The 19,790-nt window shown below is 35.5% G+C and overlaps 1 protein-coding gene across 2 annotated transcripts in view; it reads left to right on the forward strand.

Moving 5' to 3' along the window:
• ADGRA3 (adhesion G protein-coupled receptor A3) overlaps window positions 1-19,790 on the forward strand; it is a 56,182-nt gene that overhangs the window by 23,387 nt on the left and 13,005 nt on the right. For both annotated transcript variants that reach the window (XM_017805616.1, XM_017805625.1), the window contains exons 5-12: window positions 443-514; window positions 2,033-2,193; window positions 3,061-3,274; window positions 4,129-4,293; window positions 11,984-12,185; window positions 15,302-15,451; window positions 18,136-18,297; window positions 18,560-18,763. In XM_017805616.1, coding sequence (XP_017661105.1) covers window positions 443-514; window positions 2,033-2,193; window positions 3,061-3,274; window positions 4,129-4,293; window positions 11,984-12,185; window positions 15,302-15,451; window positions 18,136-18,297; window positions 18,560-18,763 — 1,330 coding nt within the window. The remainder of the gene's footprint in view (window positions 1-442; window positions 515-2,032; window positions 2,194-3,060; window positions 3,275-4,128; window positions 4,294-11,983; window positions 12,186-15,301; window positions 15,452-18,135; window positions 18,298-18,559; window positions 18,764-19,790) is intronic.

The raw sequence follows: 19,790 nt of genomic DNA on the forward strand, positions 1-19,790 counted from the left end.
ATATATATATATATATATAGGAAGTGGTATGTATAATATTTTTAAAAAATATTCTAATTGATCAAACATGCTTTTATAGCGTGTTAATAGGAATACATCAGTTCACTGTGAACAGAGAAATTTTCAAACTTCTTGAAAGCTATGCTCAACATGTGCTGGTTGTTGCTTTAAATAAAAATCAAGTATTTGCATTCACTTTTTTTCCCAATCTTAAAATTCTTCAGCTAAAACAGAAGTATTGGGGAACATTTTATTTTGGGATATTTTTCTAAGCTATTGACACCTGATTATTATTCTTACAGTCTTGTGAACTATGAGAGAGTGTCATAATAGTATATTGTAGTTTTTAATAATAGTGTTATCTTGAAGAGGGTGGGCATTTTTTATTTCATATGTTGGTTGTTTGATCATAAGTTAAAATCATGATACTTTTATTTCTCAGGAATCTTTCTGGAAACCTGTTTTCTACAGTTACGCAGGGAACATTTGATCATCTTGGTTCACTGAGGTCTCTGTAAGTACTTACTGCATCTAATCTTAATTTGCATGATCCCTTGTGTTCTTAACAAAAAACCATATTATATACACTCACTTTGTTTTGCATTTTTACTTTTAATCCTCTTAACTGTTTTTTCTTATCTGAATAAGGACTTGGCAGGTGTATGTATGTACAGATATTTGGGTCTTTGTACAACCCCTTTCAAAAGCTGCTCACTATTTGTTACATAGTTCTGAAAGAACAAAGCTCTATTGGCATCTGGGCTTCCAAAAATTTTATTCCGAATTTATCATTTATAGTAAATAAATAGCATTTTATACCTCTATAACAAGGGGAACAAATACTTTTAAGAAAGATCTTAGTCTCTGAATAACAGTATAGTTTTGTAACATGTAACAGTGGGTACATCTCCACCTCATATTATTTTGCTCTCTTAGAGTCATGAGTTGTAAGGAAGAAAGTAAATGAAGAAAATTCAGTGCTGATGATTAGCTTGCATTTTTTCCTGGTAGTCATGACAATTGGCTTCCTGTACTGACTTTCTCAGAAGCTTTGATTTCTGGCTTTGACACTTGAGTTAATTTCTTTTTTATAAAAGCAAATGTTTCTTTTCCTCCTCCAGCTTTTAATCGTAAGTTTTTATTCCTGGTGTTTTAATTGTGTATGTAAAGATTACTGTCCAAGAACACCACAGATCAGACAAGAGAACCTGGATATAATCCTTGACATTAAAAATGTGTGTATCTGGAGGAATTCCTGTGAACAAACACCAAATGAAGTTTCACAGGAATGTTGATTGCGGGTTTGAAATGTTCTGCCTGTGATGTTGTGTTGTCCTCTAGACATTTGTAAATGAAAAAGAAGTTTTCACTAGATGTAAGAAACGGTGTAGACATAGCCATGTTTTGGTATATTTTTAACTGTTTCTAAACAGATAAAATACTAATTTCTAAAATCAGTTCATATTAATGTCTTTTAATTTAGCTGACTTCAACAGACATCTTTGGGGAGGTTTGGTATAACTTTTTAGTAGAAAGTACTAACTTAACAGAGAAGACTCTATGAATCAGTTAAAAACCTTATGATTTTTATATAAAGCAGACTAAAATTGTGTGAATAGTGGTTCTGGAAAGAGAAATGGATGAGAAGCTATTTCTCTTAATTTTACTGTTAAAGCATTTGATAAAATTAAGCAATGAAGTGTGTTCTTAAGTTATGATGCATATGCATGAACACCCTCCATGAACAAAACTGCTAGAAATTTTTTCATGTGCTAGTATTAGATGTTCCTCATTTATGGAGAGAATTCCTTTTTTTCAGGGAGTATGTTCTTTTGTTCTCAGATCACAGTTTGCAGAGGATTAGAGTATATTCTAGTGGGTAGAGGCAGGCAACTCCACTGTATTCTGTAGTTTCACTGCTTATTGTCTGTGTGTCTGTGTCAATGAAAGGCATTGCACAGCTGTTGATGTCAAGCTTTCAGACCTTGGAGTTTTGCGGTTTATCACTGTAAATACCCATTTTCTGTTGCAGAGAATTTCAGACTGATTATCTTCTTTGTGATTGCAACATACTGTGGATGCATCAGTGGTTAAAAGAAAGAAATATAACTGTACGCGAGACAAAATGTGCCTATCCCAAGTCACTTCAGTCACAGACGGTGACTGGTGTTAAGCAGGAGCTTCTGACCTGTGGTAAGCACTCCTGGCAACTGATACTTGTTTTCTAAAGCATTTTATATTCTGTTAATATTAGGGGAAAAAACTTTCTCTGCTTTGTTTTGTTTTCCTAAAATTCAGCACTTGTATGACAGTGGTAATAGTGAATCCTTTTCAGAGGCTGAAATTTAGTTGTGATTCAGTGTTGCTTGCTTTTGGAAATAAGTAAATTGATGATTGTGGATGTTAGTCTGTAGAAGCAAAGGATGACTAGCATTCTCAAGAGATAAACTCCTTTTTTCTGCTAACCTGTGTTTTTCAGAGATCTTTACCTAAACTTCACAAGAGGAATTGGAAACTGATAATTTCTTTCCAGAGTCTAGCTTTCTGACTTTAGATGTGTGAATTATTCTAATCCCAAATTTCTGAAGTTAAAAAGGTCTTCAATTACTTTCCTACATGATGATTCTGTTCTTGGTTAGACTTCTCGTGACAAAACCATTATCAACTTGCTTAACTTCTTCTTTTATTACAATTATTCCATCTGTAAAAATTAAAAACTATATGTATTTGTGATTTTTGAGTCTTAGTAGTGAGAAGCTGTGAAGAACTAAAATGCATAAATATATTTTTCCTTCAAATTTGTTTTTCACTCTTTCGTATGTGGGCTAGCAAAAGATTCCTGAAATGTATTAAAGGAGTACACATTTTGAAAAAGAATATGATGGATGATAATTTGTATTTTTCAATATCTGATGCACTAAATGTTTATATAAATCTTGCAAGATGCAATTTACAAAGTTATATCAATAATTGATACTGAGTGTATTTTTCTCCTTTTTTGAAAATTATGTCTATAACAGATTCTTACTATTAATTGTGGGTTTATTTCTTGAATTCTAGAACCACCGCTTGAATTACCATCTTTCTATATGACTCCATCTCATCGTCAGGTTGTCTTTGAAGGAGATAGTCTACCCTTCCAGTGTATGGCTTCGTATATTGATCAAGACATGAAAGTCCTGTGGTATCAGGATGGGAAGATAGTGGAAACAGATGAGTCCCAGGGTATTTTCGTTGAAAAAAACATGATTCATAACTGCTCACTGATTGCAAGGTGAATCCATAGGGAGAAAACGTATTTCCCACTCCCTGTTTTCTGCTCTGATTTGGTGACTGTTTCCATAACCAGTAAGGTCCCCTCATATCCTCACTGAGTGAACATATGTAGGCAGAAACATCCCAAGTAGGGAAGTAGTCTGTAACTTCACATATCTCCTCCTAACTATAAATTTTGAGGAAGGAGGTCTAGAGATTTGATTAGTCAAGCCTACATGCTTAAAATAGGATTAGCTAGAGCAGGTTGCCCAGGACTGTTACAGTAGGGTTTTAATTTTCTTCAAGTTTTACTCAATGCAGTTCATGTAAAATATGTTTGTGGTAGGCCATATTTGTTCTGTCAGAATATTAAAATGATGAAAATGTTGAAAACAAGGCATTTAACTGAACTACTTTTGGATTCCTCACTCTAGACTTACTCAGCATCGACAGAGTGGTTATATATCCTGTAGTTGTACTAGTAAATTAGTACTTTGATCCTTATAACAAATCGTGCATTTGGAAATTTATTTTAATTTGGCTTTTCTGGAACAACTGAATGGTTTATGTTGAAGAGCAATGATAACACATAAGGAATTTGGACTTCTCATTTCTTCTTTCTGAAGTCAAGGGACTTTTTCCTATGTCTGTTCCTTTTCTTCCCTACCTTGGCAAAATTGAGAGTTTGAAGAATAGTAAATAATTCTCTATTAATTACAGTACACTGAGTTGTAGATAGCTCTGGTTTTGTAAGATCACTCATGGTTGTATGTAATTTGTTTCTCCATTGTCTTTCTGTATATCATCTTTTGGTAAAGCTTATATAAATTTTATTGCGAGACTGAGTTTTATTTGTTTGTTTTATCTTCCCAGTGCTCTGACAATCTCAAACATTCAGGCTGGCTCCACAGGAAACTGGGGTTGTCATGTGCAAACCAGACGTGGGAATAACACAAGGACAGTAGACATTGTGGTCTTAGAAAGTTCTGCACAGTACTGCCCTCCAGAGAGGGTTGTGAACAATAAAGGGGATTTCAGGTGAGTAGCCTCAGGGTTTTTTTCAGAAGAAAGTGCATTTAATCTCATTTCTAAGATTTTATACTTTAAAGGCACCTATGTTGATGTTTTCTTGTAAACTGTGTTTAATAGATTACCTGTTTAAAAGTATTATATGCTGACAGAAGTGCATGAAACTATACCATGAAATGTTAAGCTTTCAGCCAGTTAACACATCCTTGAAAGATATGGAAAATAAGCTATTATATTTGAAATATATAAATGAAATTAGTGGAATAGAATTAAACTTTTTTAGATTACCTGTAAATTAGAGTTGGACTACATACTGTGATAGGGTGATTTCCACCAGGTTATAATTCTCTATTTAAAATCTTTCTGCTCACATACAACAGAATCACTGTATGAGAAGTACACAACATAGTTTGGGGGTTTTTCCCCATTGTATTAGAGTTAGTAATATGAATGGTGCTGCTTCCTTTTAATGATTGTTGGGACTGTAGTGGCAGCTCTAATGTTCCACTGTGTTGGGTGTTGCAGAGTATTTTATCTTTTGTTCTTATCTCTTCACCTGTTTTCCCTTTTCTGATCTTTCTGCTGCTGGTTACTCTAACAACACGTTACTCCTGGAGGTGCCAGCTGTAACAGATAGCTTCTGTATAGATTCTCTAAATGTAAGGTAATTCCCTTTATAACTACTCTGTGTTATACCTCCCTGCAGTAGCTCCTACTGAGAATTAGTGTATGTAATAGCATTGTGTTCCCTATGGTGCATAGGGTTTCTTAATGTTGTAAAAACTGCTTTTATCTGCTCATTTCGCTTTTCTTATGCTGCTTGGCTATGTTGATCTTCTGCTTGGTCTTTTGTTTACAGTTATAATCTTTCCCTGTGTACATTAGAGTTTTTTGAAGTCATCGTCTTTGTATACAGTCGATCTAAGACCATAAATCTTTTATATTAAGAAATGAAAAGTAAGTTAAAGCATGTTGTTGGGACATAATTTGTGGGGGGAGGGAAGACAAGCTTTCAAGTACAAAAGGCCTCCTCCAGTTGTAGCTAAAGTTTAAGTAAAGTCCTGGCTGAGAGCATTGGTTCCAAGTTCATCTTCTTTATGTTCATTAGTTGGACAATTGCTGGCTGAGTATGAGCAGCTATTAGTAAAGAAAGTAGTGTGAAGATCACTTGCTGCACAGAGGCAATTTGGAACTACTGAAGAACTACACTTTCACATTGTAAGGAGTTATTTATATAAGAAACTTTGTGCATATCTTCTTTTTACACTGTGGTGGTTTCAACTGCAGGGATAAGCATTACATTAGAAAATGAGAACTTCCTGCTTAAGGTAAAAGGCGAAGAAAGTCAAACAGATGCATGCTGTATTCATCAAAGAACACATCTATTTAAATCACTTATGCTTTTTTTTTTTATGATACAAATGTGAATTGTTCTTCTTTGATTAGCCATTATAGGTGAAAACAGATGGTAAAGGCTTATTTCAAAGTGTTTTCCATTAAATTAACCTGTGCTGTTCAGTGACTGTTCAGTGGAATAGGATTTACCCCCTCTGGAATTCAGTAGAAAGAAATAAGATTTCGGGAAATGTTCAGCTTATCAAAAAGTTCATGATATCTGGGTTTACTATAACAGACTTCCACTCATAACTTAGGTAGAGTAATAAGAAAGAGTAATTTTTCACCTTTGAGAGCATATGGAAATAAGGCTTTGACTAGTGAGAAATGCTTCAGAGCAGATGGCTGTAAATGATCCTAGGTGAATTTGATTTTATAGTTTTTTAGTTGGAACTGGTTAGTCATTTTAGCTTGGAAGGTGTTTCAAAACTGGCATCTAGACTTTTATCCCTGCAGAGATGGGATACCAAAGTAGCAAAAAACGTTTGTCTTCAGTGTCTTTGGCTCAGTAATAGTTTAGCGTAGTTTATAAAGGTTAGGCAAAAACTTCATCATAGAATCTATTTGCTTTAATTTAAATATTCTTTTAAGTCTTACTCAGCTAATATCCCTGAATGTGTTACAATCAATGATTAAATTGAAAATACAGTTTGTATGTTAAAGTGCTTCCACTTCAGCAAATCCTTTAACTGTTGTGTTTAACATAATTTTATGATGGTAGTTGATAGAATTCTTTCTTAAATATAAGAATTAACTTTTTGAGAGCTGTTACTCCCTGGGCATAATATATTTTAAAATTGTAATTATCATGCTAAATTTAGAGAATTACTAGGATGTAATAATTAAAAAATACTGGCCTATGTAAGCTAATTAAATTATGATATAAAAGCTCATTGTAACTGAAAGTTATTGTTCATTTTAAGAAATGAATGCTTTCAAAACAGAATTAATATATATGAAGGAAAGAATTCTTTTATAATCTCATGGACTGGCTTTTTTTTTTTCCCCCTGAAATGAAATTACAGTACTTAAACATAAATGAGCCATCTTTTCCCCCACAGCTGTCTACTCTTATGTATATGTGATAAATTTTGAGCACCTAATTATAAAGAGTAGTGAAATAAGAGTGTTAATACAGTCCACATTTGCACTTCTGCTAGCAGGTAGGTAAACTGTGAAAGATATTGAAGATTAGACTCACAAGAAATTAAGAATACAGACTTACATAGCGTTTGTTTGGATGGTGAGAATTTCATGTCATTATTCACCTTTTGAGCCCTGCTGGAGGGATGTACTCTCCAACTCCTTTGAAAGAGAATGCCTCCTCAGCTCATCTCATACAGGTATTGGGAGGAAACAGTTCATGACTGAGAATAGTACAGCTTAACATTCATTTAGCAAAAATAGGGAATAAGGAGAATGTAGTTGAAGCTGGAATCAGTTCCCCTATCCTGGGTTGCAAAGCAACTCATACCCATAGAAGGTGTATTGTGAATGAGAGAGGGTAGAGGATAAGGGACACTTTTCCTCACAAAGCATTTCTTTTCATGACACTGTGCATTTGGATTGGTTTTGTGTATGTGAGATTATGGCAGAAAGCTGTGAGTTTTAAATTGCCCACCTTCTATGTCTGGTTTATTAGAAAGCTTTCTAATTCATTATACAAATAATACATTAGTTTGAACAGTAAAATGTATCTGTAGATATCTAAATTCTAATGGGGTTCTGCATGGCTCTTCTTAGGCCGTGCTCTCTTGAACATCTTACTTATAAATGACTTGGAAGGAGGACTGGAAGGGATACTAAGCAAGTTTGCACATGACACAAAACTGGGAGAAGCTGTTGACTCCCTTGAAGGCAGGGAGGCCCTGCAGAGAGACCTTGGTAAATTAGAGAGAGGATTGAGCAATCACCAACCATATGAAGTTCAACAAGGGAAACTGCTGGATTCTGCACCTGGGATGGGGCAACCCCAGATGTGTGTACAGACTGGGGAATGAGAGGCTGGAAAGCAGTGCCATGGAAAGGGACCTGGGCGTCCTGATCGATGGCAGGTTGAATATGAGTCAGCAGTGCCCTGGCAGCCAGGAAGGCCAACCCTGTCCTGGGAGCATCAGGCAAAGCATCACCAGCTGTTCAAGGGAAGGGATTGTCCCCCTGTGCTCTGCACTGGTGTGGCCTCACCTTGAATATTATGTGCAGTTTTGGGTGCTACAATATAAGAAAGATACTAAGGTCTTAAAAAGTGTCCAAAGGAGGGCAACGAAGATGGTGAAGGACCTTGAGAGCAAGCCGTATGAGGAGTGGCTGAGGTCACTTGGTCTGTTCAGCTGGAGAAGAGGAGACTGAGGGGAGACCTCAGTGCAGTTACAACTTCCTTGTGAGGGGAAGAGGAGGGACAGGCACTGATCTCTTCTCTGTGATGACCAGTGACATGACCCAAGGAAATGTCCTGAAGTTATGTCAGGGGAGATTTAGGTTGGATATTAGAAAAGGTTCTTTGCCCAGAGGGTATTTTGACACTGGAACAGGCTCCCCAGGGCAGTGGTCACAGCACCAAGCCTGACAGAGTTCATGAAGCGTTTGGATGATACTCTCAGGCACATGGTGTGACTCTTGGGGATGGTCCTGTGCAGGGCCAGGAGTTGGGCGCGATGATCCTTGTGGGTCTCTTCCAACTCAGCATATTCTGTGATTCTGTGAAATTTGTTCTAAAAGTAGCACACACTATAAGACTGTCTGGCGTTGCTTGTATTCTTTTGAGTAGGTCGTGGCAAAAGATAATAAAATGCCATGTAGGGAGATGAACACAAAGGAAACTCAGCAGGAATAAAAGAGCAGTAACAAAAGAGAAAGAGAGGGGTAACAAAAATAGGAAGGTGGAGATAAAAACAGGGAGAAAAGGCAAATAAATAATCTTATAAAAATCTAATAGCCTTTGAAGTAGTGTTAAACACTCAAACTCTCACTTTTTTGTTTGATGGCTACAGAAATTCCAGAAGATAAATATATATAGCTTAGAAATCATACTTGTTTAAGAACATAGTAATTAAAGCTCTCCTGAAAAACTTGTTTTTTCATTTGAGTCCTAATCTGAGAAACCAGAGAGAAACTGTTTCCTCTTTTTCTAATTCTGTACCACTAGATGTGAATAGTGAGAAAAGGAACAGCATGTGCCATTTTTCTGTGAAAATATTTGTCTTGGCGGTTCTGTCATAAACATCTGTCAGGACCACAGAATTTAAATTATCCTAAGGCCATGTGGCACTCAGTCTGTAAGGCAATACATTCAGTCAAAACTAAGCTGACCACACTTTAACTGAAAATGCTTTGGAAAAATACAACTTTTAGAAAACTATCTGTAAAGACAGAGAAAAATACCGCTTTCAAAGTGACATCTTTGATGTGGAAACTTAATATAAAAATTTCAGCATTGATAAATGGTTTTGGAATTTATGTTTTGGCACTCCAGTAGCGTGTTTCTGGAGACCTGACTCTGCATTCTGGAAGTGGAGATTTGGGTGTATTATGCAAGGTATTTGTGGGCCTGCATGTCTTCTAACAGCTGTGCCAGCTGATTTATTACTTGTCCTCGTCCACCTGTGTTCTCTTTGGCTTCATTCATTGAAGGCTTATTATGGAAACATAAGAATTGGGAACATAGAAGTATTTCATCTCTGTACTTGTTTTTCCAGTCCGTGTTGAAACAGAATTTATTTCTGTGTTGAATCAGTCCCTACTGAATTTCAGCGATTTAGATAAGTTTACATGTGTTGTATCCCCCTATCCCTCCTTCCCACCCCCCAGCACATCCATAACTTGCTCTCTCCATGATCAGAGTTGGCCAGACATGATACAGTGTGAAGTTTATATTAACTTGCTAGAGTGCATATAATGTTGCACTAAAGTTACTGCTGGGATTGTGGCAATTCACAACAAGGCTGTTGTTATTTTTAGTAAAGAAGATTTTTGTCCTTTCTGCTGCCTTTTCTTCTTTATGGGCAAAAAGATGGTAAAAAACTTATGTTACCATTGCAGAATCCATACCTGTTCTTTTAATTAATTTCCATTCTCTAAAATACCTCTGATAATTCCAGGCATTTAAAAATCTGTGCTAACTATTCTTAAATTTTTCTTTTTTCTTTTAACTACCTCCATTGCCACCAAGTCTAGTATAAAGTTTTCCTTTCTGATAGTGGTTGATGGTGACACTTCTGTTAACTACTTGAAGTGGCTGCTGAGGCTCTGAATGTAAGGGAATGCATATTTGCTAGGCTGGGTGAAGCTCTGCTATGATACCCAAATAATCTGCTGTCTCTTCTAGTATTCAAATACTCTGGTGATGGTTGTAGTAACAAGTCTCTGTGTCTTAACAAAATTATGTTACTACAATATAGAGAAGTTACATGTAATGCCAAAGCTGTGATAAAATTTAGTTAAATTTGTCCCTATTTTCTAGTTTAGTTTGTATTTATCATCTAGTTTTTTGCATTAGATTTCTTACTGACTTTAAATTCTTTTATAGTTGTTGCAGTGACCTGTGCAATATAGGGATGCCATCAGCAGCCATCTTTTTGTTGCTTGTTGCCCAAACCTAAGTAGTGGTCAAAATGGCCTACAGTAAGAGTCTTTCTACCATTACTGAACATGCTAAAATTGTTCTGTTGGAACTGATTAATAAATAGAACTTTGAGATAAAGAGTTTCAGTATACCTCAAAAGGTTAATCTCTTCTATTATTTAATATAATTGAGAAGTGTAGCCTTTTGCCTTTGTCCATCCCTGGAGGTAATTCTCTTCTCTGAGAAAGAACTGTGATTAATCCTAGCATCTTCAGTAAGAGGAGTTACTTAACTGATGAATAAGGAGTGAAAATGGTCCTGACTTTTTCAGTTTGTCTGTTTTGGCAATAGTATTTAAATTTTTAATTTCCTGGAAATGGAACACCCTTCAAGGTGTTTACTTCATCCTCCTGCAAACACAGGATTATTTTTTTTCCAAGATAGATATATTCTCAGCATTTCTTAATTTGGCCCATAGCAGTGAATATATGGCAGTCCAGATATAAAAGCAAACTTTGAATCACAATGTAATGCACCGGAACTTTTTGTTTACCCAGTTCAGTTTTTGGATTCAGCTGCTTTGGACAAGGCCCTTTGAAATACTTAAAACTGAGAAAAACTGTGTTAGCTCGTAGGGCTGTTCAAGGATCTTGACTTATTTATGGTACAGAAAACTGGGGATGATCAAATGAAGTTCTGTTGCTCTCAGTTTTAGTTAAATCTTATATGTTGGGTTGTTGGATTTGAGATACTTAGCATTCTGCAATTTAGGTATGTATCCTTTTTACTTTTAAAATTTAAGAAATTTAAGTATTAGTGTTTAAGTATTAGTGATTGATAAAATACTGCTTATGCATATATGAACAGGAGAGAGTGTCAGAATCAGGGCATTCTTTGCCCCTGTCCTTCTCTCCTCTCAGCATTGCAACTTAATTCAGGCATGATTTCTTTCTATTCTTAGTTTTCCTTGAATCAATTCTGCTCTCATGAGTGATCAGTGCACTAAAGCTGTATTGCAATCTAATTTTTGTATTTATTCTTTATTTCTTTTTTATCTATGTATATGTTTATACAGATAAAAATTCACAGTAAAATTAGAGGAGAAAGTGGAGAGAATGTTAGAAGTTTTCTTAAGACGTGCTTAGTTTCATATACCTTGAGTGAAAGGAATTATTTTCTACTTTCTTAACATTTTTAACAAATTTTTTTCCCATTAAATTCTGTTTGGTATTTTGTTTGTTTGCAGGAGCAGTCAAAGTGGTTGTACTACTGCTACTATTTCTTAAGTACTGTAAATGTAGTCTTCTGTTCATATCTGCAGTTTGGTACTGATATGAATGCAGTTGTTTGAAAGTTACATTAATGCATATAAACAGGACAAGTAGAAAACTAGTATTCAGCTTGTTTTTATAGTGTTAACAGGGATTTTTTCATGAAGTAGGGAAGGGGTTTTATAAAAAAAATAGACTATTTTTAATTCTTTTAGAAGCACCTTCTTCTCTCCGCCTGAAACCTCATGAAAGAATTTTGAAAAAGCATGTTAGCATTAGAACTCATTTTGTTAATGGAACAAATATGAACAGCTTGAAAATAGTGAAGATGAGCCAAGGTGGCCTTTTCAATAGTTTAGAGATGCTTAGTTTTGAGTGTCTCTTTATTTCATGTTGTAGTGTTTAATCCTTTTATTTACTTGTCATGTAAATTTGTCTAAATGTGGGGATTTTTTTCCTTTTGACTCCCCAGGTGGCCCAGAACATTGGCAGGCATCACAGCATACCTGCTGTGTACACGTTATTCTGCTGGCAGTGGGATATATCCTGGCAACTCACAAGATGAGAGAAGAGCCTGGCGCAGATGCGACAGGGGAGGGTACTGGGCAGAGGAGGACTACTCCAGGTGCCAGTATGCAAATGATGTGACTCGAGTTCTTTATATGTTCAATCAGGTAATTTGTGCATTTCTTTAAAATCAAATTATGAAAATCAGATTAATGAAGATAAGACCTCAAAGAACTCTTCATCTTTTTTAAGCTGGTAATAATGGTGGTCTAGATCAGTTACAATGAACACATGCCTCTGAGTACTGTGATGGAACTTATAGGTTTAGGTTAAGAGCTTGGTTTGGTGTCTCTCTTGAGTGCCCCCAGATTGAAAGTGCAAGGGAAATTTTATTCTTTGTACTCATATAAAGCATAAGAGAGTGTGCTTGTTGTGATTATTTTTGTCAACCTGATGCTCTGTCCTGTCCACGTGCTATAAAGAAGCAAGGTGGGCTCAAGCTGTAATGGAGAACAGCTCTTTTCATTCTACTAATAGAGTAGTCAAATTCTGCTCTGCTTTTGTTGCTGTAAACCTCTGTGACCAATGAGAGTTGACTAGTGAAAAAAGTGAGTATTAAATAGGCTTCTTTAATCTTTTAGCACTTACCAGGATATGAGAGTGTTGTAGAATTTAAATGTAGCTATGAAACAAAATTTTTCAGCTCCAGGCTCTATTTGAGGCTTATCTAGTTAATGCACACTTTCTAGTTAAAGCACTGTTCTGCAGTGATGTACCCAACCTTGTATGTGTAGGTGCTGTGTTGTAAATTAGTCCATAAAGCTTTGAACCTCTGGTCTAAGCTTGTTTTCCAGTCCAGTGCATGCTGTCAGATCCCTAGTATCACTGCAACTGGTGAAACTATGGAGATGACATTGTCTTCAGTGTGGTGTTTTGGAGTTTATATGGTGGTTGGTTTTTTTGTTTGTTTTTAATAATACAGCTTGGTCACTTGAGTTGATGATGTTGGTAGCACCATCCATGTTTAACATGGGACTGTGGTGGTTGCCTGACCCCAGGGTAGAATTTCTCTGTGTTGGGTGAGTTTGGAGTGTTTTAGTTTGTGAGGTGACATTCTTTTAGAGTAAACTTCACACTGCATATCAGAAGCACCACAGCCCCTAACTGACACAATTGGGATTTAAACATCCCTTTTGGATGTCTTAGATTTGTACATATAGTGAAGTCTTGATGTCTGCTTGCTGGGGCTAAATCCAGTTGGAGGCAAAAGCATTGAACTGCATTTTGTGTATGTGGGTTGTTGTTGACTTGTTTCCTCTGTGTTCAGTTGCTTACTATTGCATACATAGTTTTTTATAGCTCTAGTTCCCTGGGAACCCATGAGCACTGGTGTAAGAAAGGTGGCAAGGGAGGGAGGGAAAGAAAGGAAATGCCTCTTTTGGCCCAAGATAAACTTAAGGGTTGACATAATTATTTTTATTTTACTGCTTTATATTCCTAGCTTTGGAGGTGCATGCCATGACTTGGTCACAAGAAACATGTTTAAGGGTGATGTTTCTTAATGGCTGGTTAGCAGGTGAAAGATAATGTTGGGAATCAGTTTGTCCTTTTGTGGGACACACAGCAAGGTTGAGTGTTTGCTTATTTAGCACTTTGATGCTGATGATTTGCTTTTTTTCTCACCTAGGAATTTAAATTTTCCTGCAAGACCTGTGACAGCTCAATGCTACTCCTGCCTACGTGCTGTAGTCCAGCTGCTTAAGAGCCTAGATTACTTAAGCCTGTTATAACTGTTTTTGGTTAGCCAACATTTGTCCGGTTGTGGACTAATACTGCCAGTTTTGTGGTAGGAGGTTTAAAATGTGAGGGTTAGATTGGTATCTTCAAAAAAGCAGAAGTGTAATTTTCATGTGTGAAGTAGATAACTTCCTCTTATCTGCTTAAAAATACATGTACACAGGTATGGTACACTGAAGTAGAGGTTTCAGATTTTTTTTTTTTAAGGGAAGAAGTTGCATGTTTTGGTGTAGAGTTGTTTTTACTCCTTAGAGCCACCTTCTTTTTACATGTAGTAGGTCTGGAATTTTTAGCAGTATTCTATGCAGAAATTTATTGTCTGAGATTAATATTAAATGTAATCATAAGCATCTTTAGAGCCTTTGAACAAAAAGGTAGCTGAGCTGTTTTGAACATTAGAATTTTGCCAAGCATTTTAAATTGAATAAGGGTCTAAGTTTAAAATAGAATGATGCCCTTGTAACATTTGTATAGGAACATGTATATTTCACTGTTCTTGTTTGTGTGTATTGAACAGGTAGAGTTTTAGCTGAAAAGTAATTGATGATTAAAGAAAAAATTCAAAGAAATTATACAGAGTATCTGAATTTGAAAGTTGACTTTGTTCAGCGTGTGTTATGACTTTGAACTTTATTTGCACTTTAAATACATGACTTCTGACATATTGGCAAAAATTATCTTCTGTTAGTTGCATTCAAATCTATTTGCAAGTGCTAAGACAGCAGGGACAAAGACAGAGTTGTGCTTATGTAGCACATTGCAAATTTAGTAGGACAGACTAGCTATCTGTACACCACAAACCAGAGAGACAGAACCTCTCTAGTTTGGATTATCATGGATAAACAGCATCTGAACATGAGCTGATAACATTTGCACAGCTTTCCACTGTGCTATATAAAATTTCCCATTTTCAGTCCCTGCTAGCTCAGGCATGTTGATGTTGTGTATTATTTAGTGAAGAATTTTCCAACATGTGGCTTGCTTCAGGAATGAAATCATGAGCTTTGTCACAGGAGATCTGTCTTGGTTTTTATGTTTGTATTCCTTTCCAAACGTTTCTATAATTACAGAATTGAGAGTGAATGCTACAGCAGTGGTGTGTTTGAATTTGTTTTAGCTTCTCTTGCTATAAAATGCTGTATTTTAGGAGCTTTCTGTTGTCATGCCTAGGCTTTGGTGAAAATTAAAATAAGCATTTGACAGTACTGTTTTGGGGTTTTTTGCTCTTTTTTTTGGTGCAGTACCTCTCTCCTTTCTAGGACAACAGCACAAAACCCAGTTTCTGGTTGCAGGTACAAATCTGCAGGTTCTCTGTCTTGTAGGAAATGTTTTGCTTAAAATCTTAGAATGGTAGTCCCTTAAAACACTGTCATTCCTGTGGAAATTTCTCTCCTCTTTGAGAGAATGCTTATTTATTAATTGATGAAATGTTGTCTCTACCTTGTACTTTTCACTTCAAAATGTTCATGTTTTGTTCTCTATGTAGATGCCTCTCAACCTTACTAATGCAGTGGCAACGGCAAGACAGCTCTTGGCTTACACTGTTGAAGCAGCAAATTTTTCTGATAAGATGGATGTTATTTTTGTGGCTGAAATGATAGAGAAATTTGGAAGATTTGCTGAAAAATATAAAGAGGTAACTGGATAATTTGCCATCACTTTAAAGATAATCATAGTGTCTGTCCTTAAGTGTTCTGAGCAGTGAAACCTTCCCAACACTAGATGCAGGCACTGAGTTAGTGGATTATCAGATTCTATTGCATGTTTTTGTTTGTTTAGTAGGTCCCTGAAGTTGCTGACCCATGGTCACAGACTTTGCATTCGCGCTGAGATGATCCAGCATTCACTGGACCTGTAATGTGAGTAACACCTCTGGTCAGCACTGGAGCAGGGAGATAGGTACAGTAAGTCTGTTTTTATTTAATATGGAGTGGGTCACACAGGTTTTCATTGGTATCCTCTTATTTAAAAATACAAATAATGAAAACCTCAGAGATCCTCTCAATAATGAATAAAACAAGACTTATATTCTCCCCCTCCACCATGGTAGGCTGTCTTTATTCAATATTGAGCTTTATCTCTAAGGTTTTCAGTATTCTTCTATCTTGCAGGATATAAAATAAGACATTAAAATAAAATCTTAGAGAATGCTCATTGCTGGGGAGAAAAATATAAGTAGTGGAATAATCCCACCAATGGGTAGGAACTCTCTGTTTCACTGCTGAACAGAGGTTTTATTGATCTCACTGTACAGTGCATGTTGGGAAGTTGGAAACTACAATGCCTCAATATTAAACTTGTTCAAAAAAATAAAAGGCAAATTTTACCCATCCACCTCTCAGCAAACCATAAATGCTATTTCTACATCCTTTGCAGAACTCCTTGGAGAATTTTCAAGCTAAATCTCCTTTTTTACAATCAGAGCTTGGATTTTTTTTGCATATTTTGGAATTACACACACAGTTCATTAAATGACTGCTTTTTTTACCTAGTCTAAAATAGAAACATGTTTTAGATTACTGCATGGTTTACTACATTAAAATGATATTTGTTTCTCAGCTGTGATTTATTGTCTGTAGAGTGACATAATCTGGCATTACTCAGCCATATCTGAAGGTAATGGATAATATGAAAAAATAGGTTAAATTCATAGGTAGTTTTGGTCTTACTGTTTCTTTTTATCTCAATTGGTTGGATTTGAAGCCAGCCTTTGATTTGCTGGTATATTCAAGGAACACGAGTGCAGCTTCATGTAATAATTGTAGTAGCTATTAATGAGACTAATTTCTTATGAGGGTATTACTCCACAAACTTGTTCTTGACACTGTTATTCATATCTATTTACTTACACCATCTTATTGTTAGTTCCTTAGTTTGTGAAATCTGGAAGATTAGTACTGTGAACTATAGAAAGGTTCATTTATTAGCTCTTTAATATCAGAAGAAACAAGACAAATGTTCAGAAAGTTCTTATCAAAGTGTCTTGTTAGAATAGAGTTGGAAAAAATTGTGCATACCTTGATAAACAGGAGAAAGAATAGTGTGTAATATACTTTAAAAGTATGAAACAACTTCATTTCTTCAAGTTCAGGATCCTTATACTGATAATTTATTGGAAAAATCACCATTTGTTGATGTGTAAAACTTGCTACCTCTTTTCAAGTAGTAATAAGTTAAAATAAAGACCTTCAATTAATTTAACTTTGATTTGTTCTTGAGAATATAATGAAAACAGCCTGCAAATTTTTCTTGAGACTCTGTGTTAGTTGTAATTATAATTTCTGTCCCTCAGAGAGACAGTTCTAAAAGCAGTAAATACTTTTATATTCCAATTCTGGCCTTTATTTTTAAAGTTTAAAAAAACCAAAATATCCCAAACTACTGTGTTCTCTCCTTTTTAGTAATACTCTGAAAAGAAATTGGGAAGCCTGGATGGTAAAGGATATGTCTTCCTCACCTTACCCTGTCTCTCTTCAAGCAGAAAATTCCAGTCCCTAAATTTAGCAACTATAAATTGCGTTTCAATCAATTTAACTAGAAAATTTGGACCACCTTTGCTTTGTGGTCCAGTACTTATCACTGCTCCTCAAATGTTTTGAAAATCCAGTTTAGGTCAATGTTGTCAATGTAGGTGCTCGTTAATTTTGGCAGAGTTGTGGCGTCAATAAATGAGGTCCCTTTATAGTTTGTATTTGTTTGTCATACAGAAGGCAGGGCGAGGGCTGTGAACATAAAAGTATGTAATTCATGGTTTGAAAGCAGTACTGCTACTTAGAGGTATTTACTGTCTGTCTCGTGTATACCTGTGACCTAAAACAGGTCATGCAAAATAAAAGACAAGCAAGAAAGCAATCAAAAAAAGTTAGACCTGCTGAAAGGAAGTGAAACAGGAGCATTCCGTGCTAATTTTTGCCTGTATTACTCTTACTCTCTTCAATCATACATGCAAACTGTGTTATTGTTAATTTGAAGTTTATTTTAGGTTTTAAAGTTGATTGTAAATAGACCTTTAAACAATTAGTACAGTCGAACATGGAGTATTCCTCTCTTTGCTTTTAATGAAATATCTGTATTTATCATGGATTTTTTTCTAAGTAAAATATAAACAAATTACATTGGCATAACATTTTTCTTTGCTGGAGGTAAATGTCTGAGTCAAAGTATTTCAGTATCTCAAGATGACAAGAGGTGACTGAAACAGGAACAACCAGTTTCCTTTTGCTTTTTGTGCTGTCAAGTCGCTTTGTATTTTCTGATAGTGATCCTACTAGATGAACACTTTCAAAGCTATAAAAGAGTCTTATTTCTCTTCTGTGTTAGCTTGGTGATGTGATGGTGGACATAGCAAGTAACATTATGTTAGCTGACGAACGTGTTCTGTGGATGGCACAAAGGGAATCCAAAGCTTGTACCAGAATTGTACAGTGTTTACAGAAAATTGCTATGTATCGGCTTGCAAACGGAGCTCAAGTCTATTCTACTGTAAGTATGAATTTATTTATTTAGAAGACAGTTTTCTTGCTCTTGAGTTTAAATAGTTTTTTATTTTTCTTAATGTGGGTGTTTTCTGAAATGTCTGCTATTCCTGTAGGGAGAAGAGCAATACTCTGAACAGATTTATCCTTGCCAGATAAGCAGGAAAGGTCTTCATGACAGGTTTTTTTGTGAAGGCAGAGAATTCCTTTATTTATTATCCTTTCTGTGGTGTGTGAAATTATTTTATGTTTGATTTTTGTCGTCACAGTATTCTCCAAATATTGCTCTTGAGGCCTATGTAATAAAGGCTGCTGGCTTCACTGGGATGACGTGCACCGTATTTCAGAAAGTGGCTGCATCAGACCGTACAGGACTCAGTGATTATGGGAGAAGAGATCCCGATGGAAATCTAGATAAACAATTAAGCTTTAAGTGCAACGTTTCAAATACACTCTCAAGTCTGGCATTAAAGGTCAGATACTCTTTCTTTCCCTACAGACTTTGTAATAATACCTTATGTATAAATATTTGGAAAGCAAGTTTATAATTATTAATTTTAATGTTAAATTAGCATTTTTATGTAATCCAGAATGACTGTGACAGGAATTAAAGGGACAAGGGATATTAGAGTTTGATTATAAAGTAGGTTTTTTAATGGACACAGCTTTTAATAAATAGGTGTGGGTTTCTATTGAAAGATATTCAAAGTTCTTAAGTTGAAGGATCCTTTCAGACCTTTTCATAAGGATGGAAACTGAAACACTCCCTAGTTCATAATAATATGTCTTTATTTTCCTGTATTTTCACCTTCATTACATATTAAACAGATATTACCAGTCTCCTTAAATATCTGAAATACTCTGCTCAGAGTGATACTGTAATAAGCATGAAACAGAAAACAGACCTGAAAGGTTAATTTTGTGTTTGTCTGTGCATATAGTGTATACACACACACACACGTATATATATCTCTATATGTGGGTGTGTATAAAATGGAAAAACTTCCTCATATTCCATAAAAGTATTTTTTCAGTTACATTCACCAACTTAGCAGCTTGCTTTTATCACTTAATTTGCTTTAATGTCACTGCAGGGTGTATATTAGAAATTATACTTATGTAATTGTATGAAATTATGTGCATTCTTCTCTACCCAAGTATAATTTATATACAAGTTAAATGCTGTTTGTATACAGCATTCCTGTATATTCTGTTTTGAATAGTACTAGTGCCCAGATGCATCATTTCTGTCTGTATGCTTGCCTTGGTTGCTGCTTCTAGTTGCCAATAGTCAAATCTTGTAATACTTTACTGAAACCAACTTCAACTTTACTCTCTCTAAAAAGTAAGGCAACTGCAGAATCTTAACTTTTTTTTTCTTTTTAAATTTTTTAAGACTTTAATAACTTGATTAAGCTATTTTATCCTAGATTACTTGGAAACACTGTGTAATAGGTTTGTCACAATACACAGTCTGCTAAATGCATTCATCTCTGACAC

Source organism: Lepidothrix coronata, unplaced genomic scaffold (assembly GCF_001604755.1).
Source record: "Lepidothrix coronata isolate B3197 unplaced genomic scaffold, Lepidothrix_coronata-1.0 Scaffold0, whole genome shotgun sequence".
In the NCBI taxonomy this organism is placed as follows: Eukaryota; Metazoa; Chordata; class Aves; order Passeriformes; family Pipridae; genus Lepidothrix; species Lepidothrix coronata.